Source organism: Mastacembelus armatus, chromosome 4 (genome assembly GCF_900324485.2).
Source record: "Mastacembelus armatus chromosome 4, fMasArm1.2, whole genome shotgun sequence".
Taxonomy (NCBI): Eukaryota; Metazoa; Chordata; class Actinopteri; order Synbranchiformes; family Mastacembelidae; genus Mastacembelus; species Mastacembelus armatus.
The window spans coordinates 6939889-6963804 of record NC_046636.1 but is presented as its reverse complement, the minus strand read 5'-3'; the positions used below and the strand labels follow the sequence as shown (position 1 = coordinate 6963804).

The 23916-nt window shown below is 39.5% G+C and overlaps 1 protein-coding gene across 5 annotated transcripts; it reads left to right on the top strand.

Annotated features, from left to right (window-relative positions):
• The first annotated feature begins 762 nt into the window (after window positions 1-762).
• mllt1a (MLLT1 super elongation complex subunit a) lies at window positions 763-20776 on the top strand. 5 transcript variants are annotated; one of them, XM_026323582.1, is made up of 14 exons: window positions 763-1212; window positions 3981-4239; window positions 9920-10100; window positions 10828-10910; window positions 12486-12629; window positions 13670-13795; window positions 15529-16182; window positions 16318-16408; window positions 16552-16663; window positions 17137-17236; window positions 17888-17965; window positions 18724-18795; window positions 19072-19236; window positions 19799-20776. In XM_026323582.1, exons 2-13 carry the CDS (start codon window positions 4228-4230, stop codon window positions 19198-19200), a joined length of 1782 nt encoding a protein of 593 aa, XP_026179367.1. In that variant the 5' UTR covers window positions 763-1212; window positions 3981-4227; the 3' UTR covers window positions 19201-19236; window positions 19799-20776. The 5 variants fall into 5 exon arrangements, with proteins under 5 accessions (XP_026179367.1, XP_026179366.1, XP_026179368.1 ...); XM_026323581.1 differs by having other exon boundaries at window positions 4091-4239; window positions 19072-20776; XM_026323583.1 differs by having other exon boundaries at window positions 17888-17956; window positions 19072-20776.
• The last annotated feature ends 3140 nt before the right edge of the window (window positions 20777-23916 follow it).

Genomic DNA, 23916 nt, shown 5'->3' with positions numbered 1-23916 from the left:
TTAAAAAAAAAGTCATCTGTTCAGACTCAGTCGCAGCCCTCAGGGGATTAATACAAACTGTAAAAGAAGATCTCACAGTGGAAACCCACACTATAGATCACAAAGGATGGGTCTAGAGGTACAGTTTTGCTGTGCGTGGGGAAAGAAAATTAACAAGTAGATAAACTGTCAAGGTGAACTTAAAGGGGGGTTCTCCCTGTGCTTGCGTGGGTTTACTCTGGGTACTCCGGTTTCCTCCCACAATCCAAAAACATGGATGTTAAGTTGATTGGTGACTCTATATTGCCCATAGGAGTGAGTGTGTGTGTGTGTGAAGTTGTTTGTCTTTGTGTGTTTATATGTGGCCCTGTGATGGACTGGTGACCTGTCCAGGGTGTACCCCTGCCTTCCACCCGAAAGAGAGCTGGGATAGGCTCCAGCAGATCCCTGTGACCCTGGTATAGAAAATGGATGAATGGATGGATGAATTTATAGGAGAAGCAAAGTCTCTACTGTAGCTAAATATAACTCAGGGATGGAGATACTTCATATGTGAGGCAGGGCAGGAATGAAGCTGATAATCCTTAATGAGTATAAGTCAATAATCAGTTGGAAGGTGGTCAGTGTGGCTATATTGTAAAAACAAGATTTAAAATATATTTGTTGCTGTTTCTTTAACACCTGCGATTATCCAGCGGTATACACTCCGCTACAGTAGGCGGCGGTATGCACCTTTTTTAATTCGCCAACCAACGCGAAGAAGAAGAAGCAGAAGAAGGAGAAGTAGGAAAAGAGGAAGGAAGAGGAAGAGGAAGATAAACAATAACAACAACAACAAGAAGTAATGTCACAGCAGATAACTTGAAACGTTAAGTCGTGATTTCTAAAATGTTGGGGAAATGAGAAAAATGATTTGAAGCTGCCAGTTTTAATGTTTACATGTGGCTATCGAGATGACGCTAGCTACAGTAGCTAAGGAGCTAACGTTAACATCAGTAGCTATGTTGCTCAAAATAATGAGGACAACAGGATCGCGTCCTCGTTTCTAGTTTTTAACTTAGTTCATTAAAAAGCTAACGTTAACAATCCCCTATAAACTTTATTCATCCCCAAAGGGAAATTCAGGTAGTCTTGTAGTTAGTCAGTCAGTAGTGAGTGTAGACACTTGCTTCTATAGTTTGGTAAAACATGTGCAGCATCTTCCTCCAGACATCTAAGGACATGGAAAATCAGGTAAGTTTACACTGGCAGCACACTTCCTTAGGAAACCTGAACCTTCTGAAGTAAAAAACTGGTAATTGTGGTGGAAGAAGTACTCAGATCCATTACCTTAGTGCAAGTATACATACCCCAGTGTAATAATACTCTGTTGCAAGCAAACGTCTACTTTCAGAATTTTTACTTAAGTACAAAAACATTAGCTAGTTCCAAATATAGTTACTTGAAATACTCAATGGCATATCTCAGATGTACCATTATTTTGTATTATTGGATCATAGTTATTGATGCATTATTGTGATCATCAGTTTAATCTTCCAGCTCATAAATGTGGAGCTTATATTAACTACCATATATCCTTATATTTGAGTTATTTTACATACTGCTGGGTAGAATTTCCTACTGAGGATCAATAAAGTATGTTATGATTATGCTGTATGTTGTGTTATATATCTGATTCCAAAAACTAACTAGTTACTAAAGCTATAAAATGAATGTAATGGAGCAAAAGCATTTTCCTCTGAAAGTCAAAATGTGAAGTAGGAGAAATACTGAAGTAAAGCACAGATACCATGAATATTTGCTTAAGCGCAACACCTGATTAAATGCACTTTGTTTCTTTTCATTATTGACTACATCAGTGTTTAATGTTTGCCTGGTCTGTACCTGTCATGTATTATCTATAAATGTACTGTGCCTGTTGAGTAGCTTTGTGTCTCTCAGATTCAGAGCAAAAAGAGTCCTGTAAATTTTTACTATGTCTTTGGATTAAGTTAAGGTTAAGTCTGAACTCTCTGAACCCTTTTACAGAAAACTGCACCTAGAATGACTGCTGTTTCTCATAATACTCACAGGTAAATTACAAAGCACATCATTTGTGTCTTCTCAATTTGATTGATTACAAATTTGTTAGAAATTTGTATTATAGAGGTACAATATCAACTGACAGATTCAACATATTTTTGAACCTGAGCCACTGCATTTCCTGTTGTTACCTTGTTGTCAGTGCTTCTCAGAATGCAATGTTTGAATAATCTGTAAAAATTGCATGATTGATCAAGATCCCAGAGTAAGAAGAACTCATTTTCAGATGTCTCTAAAGTGAAAGTGATGGAGTGAAAATAATGGATCATGAATCAAAGATTAGTTGCAGATATAAAATTTCAGACAAAGTCGTTGGGCACATTGGAGAAAAGTTACTGGTATATGTGCATTTTGATGGTTTCACTGGACTGACATGCAACAATAACAGTTGTGTCAGATGTGCAACATAAAGCCGGATTTTTTTCTGTTTACTGAATAATGTTTTATAAAATTCATGTGTTGTGCTAAAACGTATTTGTTTTTAAATCAAATAAGAGTGTTTTTCTGTGAGGCATTTCTTTATTTTGTATTTATCTCCGTCCCTACATACTGAAAAGGAGAATTTTACTCATTGCTTTCTAAATACAAGTGGGACACCCTCCTGTCTGATAGACAGGTGGGGCTTCTACTCAGATTTGACTGAGGCAGACTGGATCAGACTGAGCAGCAGGAGACGAAGGGGAGGCACCAAGCCAGTGAGAGAGTGGTGACCTTCTGTTCCAGAGCTGAGGCCCGATAATCTCACATCAAAGTCTGAGCACCACAGAGATGGGTTTGCAATGGGCCCTTGCTCCCTGACTAGAAAAGAGATGTCCTCAATCCACACACGTACTGCTTTCTTTTCAGATGAAACATTTGAAATTCAACCAGTGCACTGGTTCACTTGAGCCAGACTGTGTAACCTCATTATGGCTACATGCTGAGTTAGGGGTAATAATACATTTATCCACATATGACCAATTTTACAACTCATTTTCCCCAATGTTACAGAGCATACATTTTGTCATGCATAACTCCTTTTGAATTATTGTGTAATTGTAATGCTTAAGAGAAGGAAACCCCTTTTTATCATGATTCATTCTAATCATTTAGATGTTTGCTACCCAAACTGACATCTTAAATCAGCATTGACTGCATTAAATGTTATCAAATAATTGCCAATTAATTTCCAAACAAATAATAGATCGCTACATTTGATACTTTTGTTTTACCAAAGTAATATTTGTTTTAAATTGTTCATGGGCAACCAGTGCTTTTCAAAATAATGCTAATCAGTGAAAAAAGATTAATGAATTCCAGTTATCAAGTAGACCTAGAAGAACTAAAATTTGCATGTGTACCTGCAGGCAGCCACGCACTGCTCCCCATGTGCCCATAGAAAACACTGTATCTTGTTTTCTGTCATGATCCACTAGGTGAACATCTATGTTTTGTTGTGGATATTAAACATGTCTCTAACCTGGAATTCTTCCAGTGTTATACTATCTGGTGCTACCATGATACTCGTATATTACTTTTAATAATAACTAAAATACAAAGAAATGAACAGATCAAAGTGGAAGTCTTAATTGAGTTCATTTAAATTTGAAATAAATGGATTTTGAATGCAGGACTTGTAACTAAGTATTTCACACTGTTGTGAAATAGTTGTAAGTAAAGGATCTGAATACTTCTTTCACCACTGAATATTAAGACATATTAAGTAGCATGGGTGAGATATAATGCTAATCTCTTAAGATTATTAAAATTGCATTTGCCACAATAATAGCAATAGGTGAAATGTGAAACCCATACAAAAGAGTCTGGAGTAATCAATTAGCATCATGTGCATTTTACAATTGAAACAGAGGAGCAGCCATTGGGACAAGCTCGCTGTCACTCGAGAAAACCACCAACAAATGCTTTAATTGTATTTGCAGCTCGGGGACTGCCCCTCCTCTCGGGTGTTCTGATTGGTTTCTTTTAAGAGTTCTTAAAATTCCTGCTCTCCGATTGGCTGAGCGAGCTTTCTGTTTTGGTCGCCTGCCAGCAGCCGTCTGAAGGGGAGGGGTTCCGTCTGCCTTCCGCTTCTGGGCTGGATTGACACACAATGAGGATCCGAGGCTGGGGAGACGGTCTACAAACGCCGCTGTAAATAAATACAACAATCACTGAGACCAGAGGAACATGGAGAACCAGGTACAGTGGCTTTTCTGTGTCCTTACAGAGTCTGAACGTTTCACGGTAAAAACGGATCCTGTGTTGTGCTAGCCAGAAGAAAAAACGCTCCAGCGAATGAAGTGGCAGTTGTTCGGCTCTGGAGCTATGCTAACTGGGCACTCATACATCGGTATTTACCGCTAGCTAGCTTCGGTTACCACACCATTCAGCACCGCTGCATGCCCGTAGTCACCACCAGCCACACAAAGAAATGTACACCCGCTGTTTATTCTGCTTGGCTGTGTTTAAAAAGCACACGGACACAACTCAGCACCCTGAAGATCAATTTGAGCCGAGGTTTTGTGTAGCTAAGCTAAGCTAGTCTACCCACCAGGAGAGTGTCGGCCGTTGGCTAAAGCTAAGGAGCCGCTATGAGATTTGTCCTCTCCAGGTTTGGCTGGAAAGGCGGGGTGGTGTCTCCACTGCCAGCGGCCTGGTACCTTAACATGCAAGGTTACTTTAACTAAGAAAGACCGCACGCCTTCTCTGGTATCTTTGCATCACTTGCAGGAGTTAGTTAATATTAAAGGCTCACCACACTCCTGGTTGTGGACCAATATGCATGTAGCCTGGAGGAAAAGCTGACACATTCTGTGGGGCAAAGGCTAAACTTGAATCCAGTCACTGACTGATCATTATAAAGCAAAGAACCCAGAATATAAAACTGAATTTTAACCACTGGTCTGCAGACCCTTTGATCTGGCAACAGACCATTTAATAGCACTGCATGTTTCATAATCTAAATATGTGCAGTTGAAATTTAAGTTATCATAGAAAGCTGCATAATTTATTTCAGAAAACTGAAAAGAGGGTAAACAAATTACACAGGAGGAGATATTGCTACAAAAAGGGCTACTCTCCGAATGCCTGAGGTTATTCAGGACTGTATTTCAGAAGGTTAGGCCACACACACCCATGGAAAGTGGCTTGGCCACTTTCTTGGAACTGGTCCCCATTCAGCTTTGGTTCCTTTTGAAGTTTTAACTAGATCTGTGAATGTGCATCCACAGGAAGCTTTAGCCATAAGCTAAAGGATAGTGTAGTTATAGATTTGTTATGAATAAATGAATTCTACCTTGTAGGAGGTTACAACAAGGTTTAGTTCTTTGTTAAAACCAATTGAAAGAGGTGTTGATTCAACTTTATGGTAATTTTGAAGGCTGCTTTGTATTTAAAGGTGTGTCTGATATTTGGTTAACCCTCACTAAAGTAAATAATCATTATAATCATCATACATTAAGATTTATTGGAATGTTATTTGTATTAGACCACATTCGTTTAGACAGGGGGACTTGATAAACTTGAGGTTGAGTGTAACAGAGCTAGAAGGACATCAAGTTCAGTCTGTAAATGTTTTATTTGAATGTATTTATTGTGTATAAGAGCATCATGATACAGTCAGCAAAAATGATAACTCTAACTGCTCCATGCGTGGACAGTGAAGTAGGGTCGTAAATTCCACTGTTTTTCAAAGAACCTATTTTGCAGAGATCTGTGTATGAACACTGCTGTTGGGATGACAGGATGAGTGGTCATGCAGCTTGTCATAATCCACACATACTCATTCACACACCCTATTTCCAACGCTCACTGTTTTCCCTGGTTGCTTCAGATAGGCAGCAAATCCCCCGTGGCTCTCTGGGATTGTGCATTTTCCAATACAAGTAACTCTTTTCACCTCTGTGTGTCATCTTTTTAAACCATCGTTTAAGGTTTAGTACGATGAAGGATTTAGCTGAGGCTTCCTCAAAACAAAGCTTTTGTCATGACTGTTATTGTGTTTCCTCTTTTAGGAAAACTTTCTGACTTTTGATCTCAGTCATTTATTAGTTGGAAGAGATTAACATGGTCATGAGGGGTGTTATTTACATGGCAGCTGGGAGTTCATTGTTTTCATGGGAGCCAGTGTGTCTGCCAAATTTTGTATTTCCTCTCAATTGGAGCTCTGTGTATAAGAAAGAGAGAGGGAGCATTCACACATCATCTCAATATTAGTGGCTTTGTGTGATTTGTTTTTGTATCCCGAACGTTGCCTTTAGCCAGGGGTGACTAAATGTGTTGCCTCAAGTTATTTTGTGTTACCTGATATCAGTAGAACTGAATGACTGAGACATCAATATGTCGTTTTTAGATTTGTTCCTTGTGTTTTATATGTTCAAGCAGTTTGACCCAGTTCAGGTGACATCCAGCTCTGTCATTGTCTTTTAATTACAGTCTTGTGTTTTCCCTAGAGCTAAAACAGTCAGTGGATTCATTGATTTGCATTAAAATAAACTGGGAACAACTTTAATAATTTCTCTATTGTTTCAGTCATTTTTTTCAAAGAAGTGGCCAAACATTATCTGGTGCAGTTTCCTAAATTTGACGATTTGCTGCTTTTCTTCATTGTGTGTGATATTATATTATAAATCCCTCTGTGTTTTGAACAAAATAAGGTAATGAAGTCATCACATTGCCTTGGGCATTGGAAGAAATTGAAGTGAGCATTTGAGCATTTCTATCATTTAAGAGCCTCCTGGGTGCTTTTGTTTTTTAATCATTAGTAAATTACATATTTACATAGCTTCTGTTTGGCTCATTATCATCCCAGTGTTTATGTTGTCCTCATCACATTTTTGATTTGTGCTGGCTGCTCAAAGTGAGGGGGGGGGGGGGTTTATGATTGTAGGGACTTCACGGCTGCTCACTGGGTGTGGTGGAGTCTGGAGTTTAAGGGCATTACTGCCACAGAATGGCCGGGCCGAGTGCCAGGCTCAGTTTGTGTGTGTGCATGTGTGTGTGTGATCTAGAGATTGGCAGACCAGCTCATTTCAGTCCTGTCCCCTCTAATCCCCGCACTCAGTCCCAGCTCACGAGCTGCTCAGTGCAGGGGCCCAGTTCCCCTCATTCTTCTGTCCTCCCCTGGCCATAAAGTACCTTTCTGTCCCCTCTTGTCTCTCACTCATCTACCCCACATCCTCTTCACTCTCAATGCCAATCACCGTCATCGCTCCAGCACAGTGTCATTTACGTGTCCCCTTGCCATCATTGTTCTTGTCAGAGAGAGGTAGCCCAGCAATGAATCCCTCTCCTGAGCAAACCTTTTGAGATCTGTCAACTCAAGCAGCTAATACTCCTATTCTACAGGGAGCGTCCTGACACCAATCCAGCTTTGTGTGTGTCCAGGCTAAGTGTTCAGCCTCTCCTGTATAATATGAGGTCCACACACTCAGGGATTTTGTTTATGGTGGAGCCAGGTACTAGTCTCTTGGATTAATGTCACTATTGGCGTTCATTATATTTCATAGTATCTTAATGTCTTGAAAAGTCTTAAAAATATCAGTTTAACTTTCATATAAACATGCCTTAAAATGTTAAAAAAGCGTTTAACTTCATTTAGATTTTTACAAAGATGTTACAAAATGTTTTTGTTGGTGATATTTAGGGAGGACTGAGCTACTATTGTTCCAAACCCTAAATTGGTTATTTATTAATTTAATTCATTCAGCTCTGTGTCCAGTGTCATATTGAGTTTAATGATTACTTAATTATATTATTAGGAATGTGCTTGGAAATAATGATGCAATTATTTTCATTTTCTCTTGGTAAATAAGTCCGAACTTTATTATCCTTGCTCATTTTTATTTGTGTTTAATACAGACTGTGAAATCCATGTTTTGCTATCTATGTGGTTTTATAGTCGTTGGACCTAAAAAAAAAAAAAAAAAAGTCTCAGCCTAAAAGGAGCAACTCTAATTTGGCACTGCCACAAACAATTATGTTTATTAATCTTCAGATTATTTTAGGATTTCTTTCAGGCAACAGTGACTGATATCTTCAGATGTAAGTGTTGGTACATGACAAACAGTTTTAATAAGAACTGTATATTGCAAGTTACGTTAATGTGTGACAGCAGGCAGAACTGTGTAAACAAAGCAGACGAACAAGGTAAAAGATGGCATTATTTTGCCTTATGTAGCCAACACTCTGTAAAAGGTGTTTAAGCCAACGGAGCCAATATGTCCAATTTGGCAAAGCACCTCGCCGACAAGCAAACTTTTTTTCACAATCAGTCTGATGAGGAAATTAAGGGCAACTGTCTAATTCAACTATCTTTCTAACTTATCTAAGTTTGGTATTGTAACAACACTAATACAGCATAATTTGTAAGATCATCCCATATATTGTTCTTTACAGCTCTATAATAGCAATATGGCTGCAAGTAATAGTTATTCTCATTAATCTACTTAGTAGATTAACTAATTAGTTGGAGTTATTTAATTAGTCTTGTTTGAGCTTAAAAGCATCAGACAGATTTCCATAGTTCCTAGGCAGCTTTTTCAGATATCTTGTTTTGTCCAACCAAAAGTTCAAAACCCCAAAATTTTCACTTTTCTATTATAGAAGAAAAAGGGGGTATTCACATCTGGAAGCAGAATGGATGTTGCCAGTGAATTGATGGCACTTTTACACAATAAATTATTCCAGCCCACTTGAAATTCTTGTTCTGTTTTATGACACTGTATTTTCTATGCACCTTGTAACTCTGCTTTTGAAAGGCACTAGAGAAATTAGGTTTACATAGTTACGTGCTAACACATGACATGTTTTATTTTGGGACATAAAATACACTAAGATTTGCTGTCTCACAGCGTACATGGATATGGACTTATTAAAGAAAACCCTTAAATTTACATTTAAATCTTTCCCTTGTGAGAAAGCGGTGGTTCCAGGTGCAGTTAAATAAATATAATACAAGTCAGCAGAAGCACAACGATCTCAAGTCACGTTAGCTTCCTCTGTTTATGAAGCGTAGATAATGGCTGACATGTTCTGATTTTACACCTTTATCAGTTTCTTGATTTGAATTTAAAAAAGTCTCATCCTGCCCTTGTAGTTCACATTTTATCTTGCGAATTTGATAAAATTTTGATAACAGTAATTTCTTATCTAGATAATACATATCATAATAGTGTTAGTACTAACTTACAAATCCCCTGTTTCTCCATTGTGTCAACTGGGGCTATGTCTTTGCAGCCGGAAGAGCGACTGTCATCTCTCCCTCCTTTCATGTTCACAATTCTTTGCCATGTGCTGTGCCGCGAGCAAGTTTCTTCACAGGCTTGAGTCTGGGGTTTGATTTGAGTACTCAGCTGCAATTGTGTGGCTCTTAATCTGTAGACGGTCTTTGTACTGTTTGACATGATACTTGTGAAGGTGGTAAAAGAATTAGTGGTAATTGAGGCTGTTGTAGGGCCCTGTCTGCAGCATAATTTATAAAGTACAGTTTTCTTGTTCGTGTCACTCTTTTCATAACCAAACCATAGCTATGCAACAGAAGTAGCCCCTCCTATAGGTATGAGCTCCTTGTTTTGTCTTGGCTGATCAGACTTCTCCTGTTTGGCATTAGTCTTCTCTGTGTGAGTGGACTAATCTCATGTTCTGTTTTGCCTACATGCACGTCCTGTTGAAAATGCCGTCCAAACAATGAAACATATTGTTGTAAAAAGTGATTTGAAACCACGAAATCAATGACAGAGTAACATGATACGTTCTTCTATTGTCAAACAATATGAATCACCTTATTGCACAGCCTTGTGTACAGCATATGCTTCCATGCCTATGGTCTTAGTGTAAAAATAAACGGTATTTGTTTTTGTTTTTACTTGTCCCTTTTTAGTGCACAGTGCAGGTGAAGCTGGAGTTGGGTCACAGGGCCCAGCTAAGGAAGAAAGTGACATCAGAAGGCTTCACCCACGATTGGATGGTGTTTGTCCGAGGGCCAGAGACCGGTGACATCCAGCACTTTGTTGAGAAGGTTGTCTTCCGCCTTCATGAGAGCTTCCCCAAACCTAAAAGAGGTATGTATGCCAGAGAGATACACAAGCAAGTTTATTTATGTGAAATATTTCATTAACACAGGTATACCAATTTGTAGTTTCTGACCATCTACTGCCACCTCTTCCTTTTCTGAATTTTTACATATTTCACATTTGGAAGAAATTCTAATACTATTTATCTCGCTATATTTCTGCCCCTTCTGTGCATCGGCGTCCCCCTATTCATCTTGAAAATGTGTATTCAAGTCAACACACTTGGTTAATTTATTTGCAAGGTGGGAAGATATGGGCAACATTAAAATCTTGACAAATATAACAAATTATGCTACATATACAATAATCTTTTATTATTAAAATAACCGCTGCCTTTGCACAGCCTGCCTTTACGTCTAAGGCTATTAGGGAATGCAACAAACCTCCTTCTTTGCATGATGATGATGGATTTCAGCCTTGTCAACATTCATTTGACAAAAATATTTGTGTTGTAAAGGCTATGTTAGTGTTTGTGTCTGGCTGCCCAGGGACTGCAGATGGTAATTAGCTAGGATCTAAATCTGGTGCAATACATTTCTTTGTATGAGATTCATGTTTTTTGTACATGGCCCCTGACAAATAAATGTAATAAACTAAGAGTTTGGTGTATTCCATTAACTCCTCTATTATGCCAGTATCACTCTATTGATGAGAATATTGTAAGTGCAATATTCCTGAAACAAGTGTTGCCTTTGGCACATCTGTTTGTTTACAGTATGCAAGGAGCCTCCGTACAAAGTGGAGGAGTCAGGATACGCAGGCTTCCTCATGCCTATCGAGGTTTACTTCAAAAACAAGGTAAGACTGACCAGGCAAATGAACTGTGGGCTGTTAATAAGAAACCACAGATTGTGTGACAATAAATGAAACTCTTTGTACTTCAGTATTCTTTGAGTTTTGTAAGTGGATTTTCTAAATGTTGTGGCTGTTATGTTATGGAAACAGTATATGTGGATGGTGCTTATGAATGGTACGGAAGCCCTGTTTGGTCAGGGTTAACATTACGGAGGGAGGTGGTGAATAAAATATATTACCAGTGTTCCTCAGTAATTCAGCTCATCATTTCAGATGGCATTGTAACCATGAAAATTAAAGGATGTGGTCTGTGATACAAATGGACAGTCTGTACAGCTGACCAAAAGTTAATATCAGGCAATATCTAGCTGAAATTGGTAAAGTTTTACACTGAGCTATTTGGAGTACAAAAAAGTAGTGGGAAAAGCAACAGATAAAACTCAGAAACCTGCTTTAAAACACAAGGACATCACTCTACACAGAATTTAAAATTACTGAAGGGTCAGTTGGTTTTGCTAAAATGAGTAGATAACTTGAATGTGATTAAAATCCTGACAAGCACAGATAGTGTTAAATTCAAATTCTGCTTTATACTACCTTGTCATGCACACAGGAATTCTCTTCAGGCGAAAACATTTTTTATTTCTGTAGGGATCTACTCAAGGTTAATTATTTAACTTGATAAAGAAAACTGGGTTTTCCTTTTACTTGAGATTTCTGAAATCAGGTTATCAGTCTGAAGCAGGAATAATCAGATTGCTTAAGTGCATATACAAGCAGTGATGGCTCAGAAGCTTTGATGGACTGGTATTTTTTTGTGAATGGCTTCACATTGAATGGCTTTAAGGATAAACTCTTTAATATGTTAGACGCTCTTATATATCCTCTGAGCCTATCTGGATGTTTGATTGTGTTAGTAAAACATTTCTCTCTTCAAGTGAAACAATTTACATGAGTACACGCTGTTATACTGGCTCCCTTAAGTCTCCATCAGCCGTTTAAATGAATAATGAAAGAAAGAACCACTTTACTTTCATTACAAGATAAGGACAACACTTAGGATGTATATGCACATTAGTGTACCATTGCCTCCTACATGTCTTCATAAAATTAGACCTCTGGACTGCATCCAAAAATTGTTACATTTGCCTTTTATGTGCAATTAACTTGAACACAATGGACAAATCTGTCAGGAAGATGAAGAAAATACTTGAAGGGAAGCAAGAGGAGTGTAAATTTGAGCAGCCATTAATGCACCTCACATTTTTGTTTATAAAGACTCCCAGGAGCATCTTAATGTCATTTCCTCTGTGTTAATTGCCTTCTCTACAACTCTCCAACATTTTTTCAGGGATGTTAACGGTTTCTTATCAGCATGTTGGCTGCTGTTATCTTTGTCTGTTTTTAAGCCGAAGTGAGAGTTCCTTTATTTTAACTTTTGGTGTGCAGTTAGTGAATACTGAAGCACAGGAGTAACAGAGTTGCAAACACGAAATGACTGTATCTCATGTTGTACAAAGATGGTTAAAGTGACAGAGATTGCTTAATGAAACTGTTTACCCTGTTGTCTTCATTCAGGAGGAGCCGAAAAAGGTGTGTTTTAACTATGACCTCTTCCTTAACTTGGAAGGCAACCCCCCAGTCAACCACCTTCGCTGTGAGAAGCTCACCTTCAACAACCCCACCAAAGAATTCAGGAGAAAGCTGATCAAAGCTGGAGGGGTGAGGCAGCCTGACACATTGGCTGGTTGCCAGCTTGAAGGGACTGATGACTGAATGACTGAGTACAGTCAAGTTCAGATGCAATACTACAATAACAACAACTGCTGTCTAATGTATTTTACAATAAATTCTCAAATAGTGTCTGCTGCAAAGTCAAGAGCACTTGTGCATTCATTCTTGTCACTATTGTAACACTAGTATGTATAAAATTCTTCTTTCCTCAAAGTATACACTGGATATAGATGTTACATTAATGCAGAGATTCAGTACTGACAAACTGCCATTACAACAGTTAGACAGTATTATTTTTTTCCACTATTAAATACGACATTTTCCATCCAAAACAATCTGTCTGCTCGCCTGTCACTGACTATTAAACTTGAATGTCTGAGCTGTCATTTTGGGCATTCGTCTTGCTGGTGATTTCGCAGAATTAACCTTTGAATCATCAATCAGATCTTGAAATCTTTAATTTTGTTCCCTACCAAAAGAAACTTTATAGGTATTACATTTTACTTACAGTACTCACAAAATTCTCTTTTCTGCTTTGGGCAGTGATGTTACTTATAAAATGTTTTCGTAACAGATTCCAAGCTGTTAGGAGACATTACACATTGATAGCTTAGCTTGATAGATTGTGCACATCAGGTTTTATAGTGAACACGTCTCTGCTGCTAGCTACAGTAGGTATGAAACTTATCTCACAAAGGGCAAATGCTGTAGGAAAAACTTGCATTCCACTGTATGTAATCTTTGCGAATTCTGCACACATTCTGTCACCTACTTCACATATAATAGAACGATTATGTTTATGTTTTGACAAGTTTTAATCGTTTAACCTCATTTCGGTGGGATAATTTTTTTTCTGTCATTTTTTTCTGCGGATGTCTATTTTCTCTGCACATTACAGGTTAAATCTCTCAAAGCCTTTCTGTACACAAATTTGGATTTTACAGTGCGTGAAGTTTGTATAGTGGCTATAAAGCTTTTTTCTTTTTTTTTTTTTTTTTCTTTTTTCTTTTTTTTTTTTTAAACTTCAGGTATTGGTGGTTCCAGAGGGGGCTGAAGCTGTGTCCAGGCCCAGTCCAGACTACCCAATGCTCCCCACCATCCCCCTTTCTGCTTTCTCAGACCCTAAGAAGACCAAGACCTCCCATGTTTCAAAGGTTGGTTATTTTGCTTAAAAGGTATTATCTCAGGTATCTCACTAACACTGTTTCGGTTTCCTGTTCATTTGTCAGTGCTTCCTGTCAATGATCTTTCCAGTCAGTTTTTATTGACATATTTTGAAAAATCTAGGGGTAAGTACATTGTATGCCCCTAACACAATCACGTAATTGGCCTTTGGAGCAGGCTGACTAAGGCTTCTAATTGTTGCCAGCTGTTTTTAACCTCTGTATGCATGTATGCAGAATTACTCAGACTGCTAGCCGACCGGAAAAAAGGGCACATCGGGAGAAAACACGAAACTGATCCTCTTACATTATCCAGTTTTGCAAGTGTTATTCTGTCAGCCCTTCACAGACTAGTTATTTTTATAAGGTTTCTTCTGTGTGTGCCCTTTCTTCAAATTAAGACTAACTTTTAGTTGTGCCAATGGTAAATGACTATTTGTGTCCTAGAGTATTTGTCCCTTCTTTTTTTTTTTTTTTTTGACTTAGTAAAACATGTTTCTTCAAGCCACATTATTGTGGCATGAGTGGGTGTGTGGTGAGTACTTGGTTTCATCCAGCTGTGTCCATCTGCTGACTTAGAAAAGGTCCATGAGAGCCAACTCTGAAGACACACAACCTCAGTCTGTTGAGTCTTGTTTTTCCAACAGTGAATGAATATAATACAATCTCTTATGTACATATCAATTTTAATAGTGACAGTTTTAAGCTGTTTGCTGATATGTAGCTGGATAGTGTGGAAATACCATACTCTCCATGTGTCAAGAGCTCTTTTAAAAGTCACTGATTTGGCTGTGTGCTGTGGTGGCTTTGTTTTTAATACACGTTTACCTTTTTTTTTTTTTAACTTCAAAAGGTGCATCTCCACAGCAGGAACTTTCCTTGTAGGACAGGCACTTTTTAAAGAACTCGGTTACTTCCTGTATTTCCACTGGACAAACTGGGATCTAAATTTAGTTCTGGGGTGATAATATTACCCCCCAAAAGTCCTCATCTGGGAGTACTGCTTTTTGAAGGTTCAGGAACTTATGGAGTGGGCCTTGCAGCACTGACATTGCAGAGAAAGACAGTAGCATTTTCTGCAGCCTTGTAAGACCTCCACCACTTTTAAATATCCACAAATGCAGACATGTTTTGCTTGTAGTGTGTGTCTGACTATAATTAGGATGGAGTCGCCCAAGATATGTTACAGCTGATGGACTGACAACAAATTCCAGACTTTGTTGACATTCTTGTGGAGCACAGTGATGCGCACATGTATGGCATGAAAGGTTACTGTCGTTTTAATACAACAAATTTTTACACTTGGAAACTTCCTGGAACTTTTGGTGGGATAGCATCTAAAAATAAATGTGATCATTTGACAGCTGTGAGGCTAAGAGTCTAATTTCATGTTAATTATGAATTGCTCAAGCCTGTTTGCCTCATTCCTTATTTGCCTTTGGTTGTCAGTCCAGATTAGCAGCTGGCAGTAGCACCAGTTTGTAAATATATCTATTTTGTAGCTCAGAGCAGTGTAATATCTTTAACTTGTACTTATGTGGAGTTTTTTTTTTTATATATATAGTTTTTCTGCTGCATTCTGGAGGGAATGATACCTATGAACTCCTTGACAAGGTCTTTCGGCAGATGAGCTTGTATCCTCTTAAAGAGCCTTGAGCAGAGGGTTTAAGAGCAGAGTGTCAATGACAGTACTGCTGACAGCACTGCTTTTTCTTTCTCTCCAGGAACCCAGCAAAGAAGGAAGTGGTGGCAGCAGCAAAGGACCCAAACCACACAAGCTGACCAAGGAGCATCGCGAACGACCCCGAAAAGACTCTGAGAGCAAAGCCACGTCGAAAGGAGACAATGATAGAGATGGCAACAGCAAGAGTGGCCGTGACCCCTCCTCCTCATCCTCGTCTTCAAAAAAGCCGTCAGAGATCAAAGTTAAAGATGAAGTAAAGGTCTTACCTAAGGCTGCTTTCAAGGAGCCTAAACTCACTTTGAAGGAGTCAAAGATGGAGGGCATGTCCCCTAAAGGAGGGGGGGTTGGGAGTGGAGGGGGTGGTGGGGGAGGAGGAGGCGGGGGAGGCCCAACAGAGTCCAAAGCTCCAGGAAAACGACCCTCCACAGTGGAGTCTCCCAAACCCAGCGCTAAAAAGCAAAAGAAAGGCAGCTCTGAGGGGCCAAAGGGGCCTGCCGGTGGGGCTTTCACAGGAACTTCTCCTCGTGTCTCCTCAACATCTGCAGCCAGTCAGCCCTACTCAGATAAGAAACCTCCAAAGGAAAAAGGTCGCTGGGCCAAAGGCAAAAATGATACACAGGAGCTGAAGGAGCCCAAGAAACTTCCGGAGTCAGAAGAGTCAAATTCAGAGGATGAAGCATCTTCAAAGTCAGAGGTACCAGGACTGAACAGCTGCTTCTGAAGAGCAGCAATGGCATTTACAGATACCAAGCAGGCCAAATTTATTTGCAATTAACTTTTTTGTATGATTCTGTGTACATTTGATAATTTTCTTCTCCTCTTCCTACAGCAGTCAGCCCCTTCCAGTCCCTCCAACTCCAGTTCGAGTTCTGACTCCAGTTCAGACTCAGACTTTGAGCCAGGACAGAAACAAGGGCAAGGTACTGTTGTCTCAGCCAGCTTTAGGCCTATATTTAAACTTTGAAGATTAGGTGTGTTTGAAAATTCAAATGATTTTCATGTCAGGTGAGTAGTATTATTCTAGTAGTATTATAATTTGTGTAAATCTGTCCTCCTTTCCCAGGCCCACTACGATCCATGGTGGAGGAGATCCAGTCAGAAGAGTCTGATGATGACGACAGCAGCTCAGAGGAGGAGACACCCATCAAGACCAATCCCCCCAACCGCGACTCTCGGTGGGTCTCTCTAAAGTCCTCTTCACAATATGAAGGGAGGACATGTCAAATCTGTCACAGTTCTGTGTCCATTATTTGTCCTCTTCTCTTGTTTGTTTTCATAAAGAAATGGTCCTCCTCATCGATTTCCATTTCCGGACTTTTTATATTTTCTCTACTACGCCTCTTAGCCAGAGCATTAATGTTCCAACAATTATAAATGCACTGCAGTCTTTAAGCACCTTAATGTTTTTTCTACCACACTAATTTTTTCTCTTAACTCTTTTGTCTACTATTGTAAGGTTTTTAGTTTTATCACTGAAAGATGAATGCTACATAAAACCTGTATTTTATTTATCTGTCTTGGAAAATATTGGCATGTAATAATATCACAAATGCATCCACATGTAAGTACAATGCAGAACAGTACAACGATGTATTTTTTTCTGTCGCCTTATGTGTGATTGACCTCTGACCTCGTCCTGTCCTTTCAGACTCAGCCTGGACAGTGAGAGTGACAGCAGCGAAGGCTCACACCGCCCCAGTCGAGACCCCGCCCCGCCACCACAGAAACACAGTTCCTCCAATAACAAAGTGAGTCTCAGAGAGTTCTTATTTTTACGGCTTCCTTACATTGGCATTTTGACAAGGGCTAAATAATTTCACCACAAAAAAATTATAAGAAAACATTAAAGGTTGTAGACTGTCTTGAGTCAGGGTAGGATCTACTCATTTCAGATTCTGCTTTTACTTGTTCTTAACATTGTGCATTCATACAGTGTTTAGCTGTCCACATCATCCTCGGCCAACGTGAACAGGAATTTCCTAAAGCATTATTTATTTTTAACTGCGGTTTTGCAAGTAAAATTAACATGGGAAATTAGTGGTGTATGTTTGAGAGTTATGTATGAGTAATACTATCAAAACTTTAAACAACAGCTATTAGTTTAGACTGGGAGGGGAGAGCTCAATTTGAAATACATGCTGCATTTTTAATGGATTTTTTTTGTGATTCCTTCCCCATGCAAAATAGCCTAAAGCTATTTAGCAAACAGACATAGAAACCACAGTGTTTCAGGACCGCACCAGGCTTCTACTTACATTTCAGCTGTGTTAACTGTCCTTGGTGACCCAGATACTCTCATGGTCTCATACCGCTGCTTGTCTGTCTTCTTTGTATCCTCTCTTTTTATTATTATTTTTTTTTCTTTTTTTCCCCCTCGGTTTCTGATTGCTGTTCTGCAGGTGTCGGGAAGAAAGAGTCCAGATTCCTCATTTCGCTCAGAGAAGGTGATGAAGAAGGGATACGACAAGGTAGGAAGGGTAAATCAAACTTTTTATGTTTCAACTTGCACACACACATTCAGTGTTTTTATCAGTGTTCAGTGAGTGCAATAATGAATTCAAGATGCAGTAATGGCCAGTGAATTGATCCAGATGTGCAGACAGACTCTGGCCTATGAACCCTTGAAAAGAAATCTTTTCACGAGCTGATTCAAGTAGTGATACAGTGAACCTCTGGTAAACTGATCTTATATCAAACCATCATATTAAAACATCTGCTGAGTCTCATGGAGATGGATTTTTTTTTTTTTGGAGACCTTAAATCCCATATTGACTAAATACAAAGAATGTAGAAGCAAGACGTCTAAAGTTAAACTCTGTGTTGGTCCTAGTCTGTCCTGGTCCATTTACTCAATGGATGTAAACTGTGAACTTTTAAAAAAAATATTTTCAGCAGAGCCCCGAATGGAGCAATAAGACATTTAACTACAATAACTCGTTTAGCTACAAGTTTTTAAAGTTTTTATGTATAACCAAAAATCATACACTTAGATTTAGTAGTTTTAAAATCTTGACAAAATATTGAACCCTCCACAGGGTTTCCCCTTCTGCTTTTTACCAAATGGGCTGATTGTTTCAAATTTTCCAACCTGTAAAAACTTGCTGCCCAGACTGAGCAAGCTAAATGTGACTCATCAAGTCAGTCTGCTGAGCTTGATAGTCTTCTCTCACTCCCACTCTTATCTCGTCTTTAGTAGTGTACTGATTGTGTTTGTTCTCTCCTGTTATATCTGCAGGCCTACACAGAAGAACTGGTGGACCTCCATCGCAGACTGATGGCTTTAAGAGAGCGTAATGTCCTACAACAGGTCTGTGCTCATGCCTCTGTTTTTGTTGGGTACTTTTTGTTATTTTAATTACAATTATGCCATATTTTTTGTTAAAATACTGCATCAGATAATGTTTTGGCTCTTTTTAGTTGGTGTCTTCTTATGCATGAAAAAAAATGCTGGTTGTGTTGTGTGTAAAAGAATACAAAACTCTAATATTCAGGGGTTTTTTTTTTTCAGAATAAATGTGCATATGGGTGTTATGCATATGGTAAATGACAGTAACTGTCTCCTGCCTTTTTTCTAATCTGTCAGATTGTCAACCTGATTGAGGAGACAGGTCACTTCAATGTGACCAACACCACGTTTGACTTTGACCTCTTTTCACTGGACGAGTCCACTGTCCGCAAACTACAGAGCTACCTGGAAGCGACGGCCACGTGACAGGAAACGGGAACCGCTGTATGGATGGCGGCAGAGGTAGACTCACCACCACGTCTCTTCTTTAAGGAGGCAACGTGCAGCCACATCTGTCGCAGCTGTTTCACATGACTGACTAAACCATCGAGCAACTACCACACAAAAGGAAACATACGAACAAACGCAAGCACAGATGAAAACACACAACCTTCACGTGATGCTGGGGAGGAAATCGGAGGAGGTGGTGTGGAGGGGGAGCACTGGAGTAGCTGAACTCTGTCCACAGTCAGGATTTTCACTACACATCTCTTCTTCCGAGTCTGTGCAGAGCTGTGGAATGCACCCCACACCCCACACCCCCCCTTCACTCAAATTGCTCCCGCCTTTGCAAAACCCAATACTTCCCCTCCTCCTCTTCCTCCCTGTTCACACGCACACGCTCCTTACTCAACTAAACACTCCAGTCCCCTTCCCCCTGCTGTCAGCTGGAGCTCATTTCTCTCCTGACATACTCGTGTATGTGTGTTGTATGTGTGTTGTGTGTGTGTGTGTGTGCGCGCACTGCTGAGGTTTAAGAGGAGGTGTTGTATTTGTGGTTACTGACTTCTCTTTGTTTGTGAAGCTCGAGCACAAATAGCAACCGGTTTCCCTCCTTCACCCGAAGAAACACACCAAACAAATATAAATTCAGGTAACACTTCACTGTAACTTCCCGTGTAACATTATAAGCAGTATATAAATGGTTTTTACCACACAATAATGTAGTTGTACGCAGATTTAGATGATTATTAATGTACTGTATTGGCCTGAACATAAGGTGACCCTGATTGTTTTGAAGACTTTTTAGAGATAAAACAGACTTTCACAGTAGACCTTGGGCATTAGAGTCCTCATCCTGGAACCAGAAATTAAAGCAGAGCAGAAATCCCACCTCTGCGCAGCTTGTCCGCCAAACACACTTACACTCTCTTGTGTCAGGTCTTGGAAGTGGATAAAATCACAGGTGTAATAATTAAGGCTGCAACTGTTGATTATTTTTCAATTTGACCTGCAGATTTTCTAGATAAGTTGATTTGTGTTTTGGTCTGTAAAATCTTAGTCAAATAATAATGGATTATTTCAGTAGTAATAATATGATGGAAATAGAAATAAAAATTGCTAACAGATACACTACATTAATAAAAGGCCTTATAGCTGCAGACAACTACATTATGGTGTGTTTAAATGTTTAGTGCTTTCTAAGGTAAATGGGGTGTCAAAGTAAAGATTCATGCACGTTTGTCTCCCAGGTCCTTACCCTTTACACTGTATGTGAAGACACTGAGACGTGTGCTGTATGTGTGTGTGAGACCCTAGATGAGGTTTCACTGTTGTCTTAACATCTGAAAACATAGGTTCTGTTGAGTTTCCCCTCTACTTTCCTCACACTGAAAGCTGAGACTTGACCTCCTACCAACAGCCCCCCTAGCCACTGAAGCCCCACTCACTCAATCCCTGCTCTCCACTTTCCTCCTCCTCTTTCTTCTTTCTTATTCCCATGTTGGCGTGCATTAAAGGGCTCGACTGCTCACGGCCAGAGCAGTGGAGAATCACTTTTGAATTGCCTTCTAAGTGGTGGGTAGGGTTAGGGTGGGGGGTTTTAAAAAAGCCGTGAAAAAGTAGCCATACTTGTCTCCCAGAATCCAAAAATATAAAAAAATATGGGCCACGCTTTTTTACATTTTATTTTTCTACAAGTGCATTTTGTGTATTTATTCCCAGACTGCGGTTAAGATAACCTGTGAGCTATGAATGTATATCGCTTTTACTTTTCTACGGCGAGCAACAGCCCCACTCTAGTGCCTTTTCTGCGACTTGCATTGTGAGGGGGGGTGTGCGCTCTGTTAGCCATGGTCACACAGATTGGAACCCCCCCCCCCTCTCCACCCAATACCCCCACAGGGAAACAAGTGTTAATTGGGATGCCTGAATATCCAGTGTTGTCTTAATGACTTACATCCCTGTTCCTCCCTTTCAAGTGTCTTTTTTTTTTTTTTTTTAGGCTGTTGTCCTTTTTATCAGTGATATTTTTGTTAATCAAGCCCTCTGGAAATTTTAAGACGACTATTTTAAATTGATGTTGGTCATGTTTTTATGTTCTTGCTTTTTGATGTTAGATTTGGTGTGTTGAAGAGGAAACATCCACTCACAGTGTGTGGTACTTACTTGCATTAATTAGCCCTAGTAACAGTCGCTTTCAGCTGTGTTGTATGTTTTGTGAGACGTTTGTCGTCGAATAGGGTGGGGTTCCCTCTTCAAACTGTTTGAATTATTTGAGCTAATAGTGGAGCGTTTGATACCAAGTTACCAAGCACTTGAACAGCATCAACAAAGGACGTGTAGGCAGAAAAATAAGCTAAGCAAAGTGGTCGCTGTGTTTTCTTAACCTAAATATTTGTACTATGCTGCCCAGGGGCCTGGATCATGACGCAAGATTAACTGAGGCTGATGGATCTCGCAAAGGTGGCTCATGTTAGCCAAGTTAGATCACTAAACCAACTGATTCAGATAGGTTTCACCTATCACCACAGGATTAGATCTACACCTATGAACGATTAGTTACAACATTGTCAGATTTATTTCATGTCTATCAGACATGACTGTAGAGAATATTGATTTTCTGTAGTCATGTAGTAATGACCAGTGATGACTTTGCTTTTTTGTTGTTTTTTTTTTTTTGTTAAAGCAAAAAGTGTGAATGGTTTAGTTTTAGCATTTGATTATTGCCTTATCTTTTCTTTAACTTGAAATATTACCTTTCACTGCTCCAGTGATCGCATTTCCCCAGAGAGATCAACAGTTTTAACATTAGTTATGCTGCTCTTGATCTATTGAGGTGGTGTGTGAATGGCTTCTTGTTGCACCTCTTCAATGTTAACAAACTCCTGCCAGCTTCTATAAACTGTGAGTTAACAGAGCCAGGAGCTGGCTTTGCGAGACCAGTTCCCTTAGAAGAGCCAGAAAACTCGTGGAAAGCCAGAGTGAGGTGAATTTTCTTTGTGATTCAGGCCCCTGGTGTGGTAGTTCCTGTGGCCCCTCTAGGTTTCACACAAACACACAGACACACACAACACCAGTCCACTGTGGTGCAAGCCTTCAATCAATGATTCCCTGGATGCCTCCCTCCCCTCCTCTTCAGTTTTCTTCCTGCCGACAGTGTTTTTATTTTGACGCTTCAATAGCTTTAATACTTCAAACTCTTCCTGTGTTGCCTGCCTGGCTCAATGACATGTACACACTCCCTCTGCCCTTATTGTAAACGCTGTCTGAGCACAGAAAACTCAAAGAAGAAAAGAGAAAGTAAACCTGTATCCCTGCCGCCTTATGCGTCCTGCAGTAACCCACCCCCATCCTTTCTTCTTCCCAGTCCCACCTTCACTTTCTCTCTAGGTGTGCCTCTGCCAACAGAACTTCAGGCCGTGATTACTGAGAATGAAATTTGCGACTGTGTGAATGACGTTGGTCCATCTGCGAGTGTGTTTGTCAGCGATAGGAGAGACTTGAAAAAAAAAACAACAAAAAAAAACAAAACAGCTTTCCTTCCTGTCCTCTTCTCTGTGCATCCATGTGGGAACTTAAATCCAGGTTCATGATCTCTGACCTTTGACCAGGCGCACATTAAGACCCTTGTGCTGGTGGTGGAGAGGGGAGTTGGCGTGGGGACTCGAATAGCCCCACTGTCTACCCACAGTCAATGTTTTATTTATGGACCTCTGCACTTTTGGCTGTGATGACTTCAGTACTTAAGTAGTTACCTAAACTGTATTTTTAAGGATTTTATACAATATTTACATGCAATACAATATGAATTTCTTTTCTTTGCCAACCATTTTTTTGTTTTTGTTTCTTATTTAATTATTATTTTTTGGCATGATTTGTCACTATTATTCACAAACAAACATGCCCTCTGAATTTATTGTAGGCATGAAATGCTGTTATGGGGATGTTCCCTGTTTGTTTTCGTGTATCATGATCCTGATGACCATCGAACACCAAGAGGCAGTTGGGTGAAAATGTTTGTCGTCACACTCTGCTTCCAGTACAAATACCTGGTCCAGAATGAGGATGTTAGGAGTCCACGCTTTGGTTCAGGCAAACGGTTGAGCTCCAAGGTTTATTCTCAGTGTCATATCTAGTCACTCATTCATAGAAATCTGTACCCAAACAGAAAGTGACACTTTTGCCTAATTTTATTGTGCTATGATAACTTGAACCTGAAGAAACGTCATCATCATAGGAACTGTCAACATTACACAGTTGAGGGAGAGATTTTGGGTCATTGTGTTTTTTCCTATAGACAACATAACACAACTCAGAGCTTTCACACAGTTTTGATCTGCATGGATTTCTCCTGGTTGTATAATCAGTCCAAAATATGGAGGAAAAAGTCACAATGTCTCATCCTTGTCAACCTCTATTCCACTAGTTTCTGTAATTCTGAGGAATCTCTCATTTCTTTCATCTGTCTTTGTGGAAAAAAATGAAATTGTTCCTCAGGTTCATTTTCCAACTGTTACCACAGACATGCCTGAATTAACCTTGACATTGTGATTCGTTCATGGACTCGCCTCTTTCTCTTGAGCTCTTGAGACCCAAAAGTCTGGGGCTTATGGGAAATTGTGTTTTATTAAGGACTGCAAAGAACAAATATTGAATAAACAACAATATTAGACGATTCTAAATAAAATACACTGCCTGGTT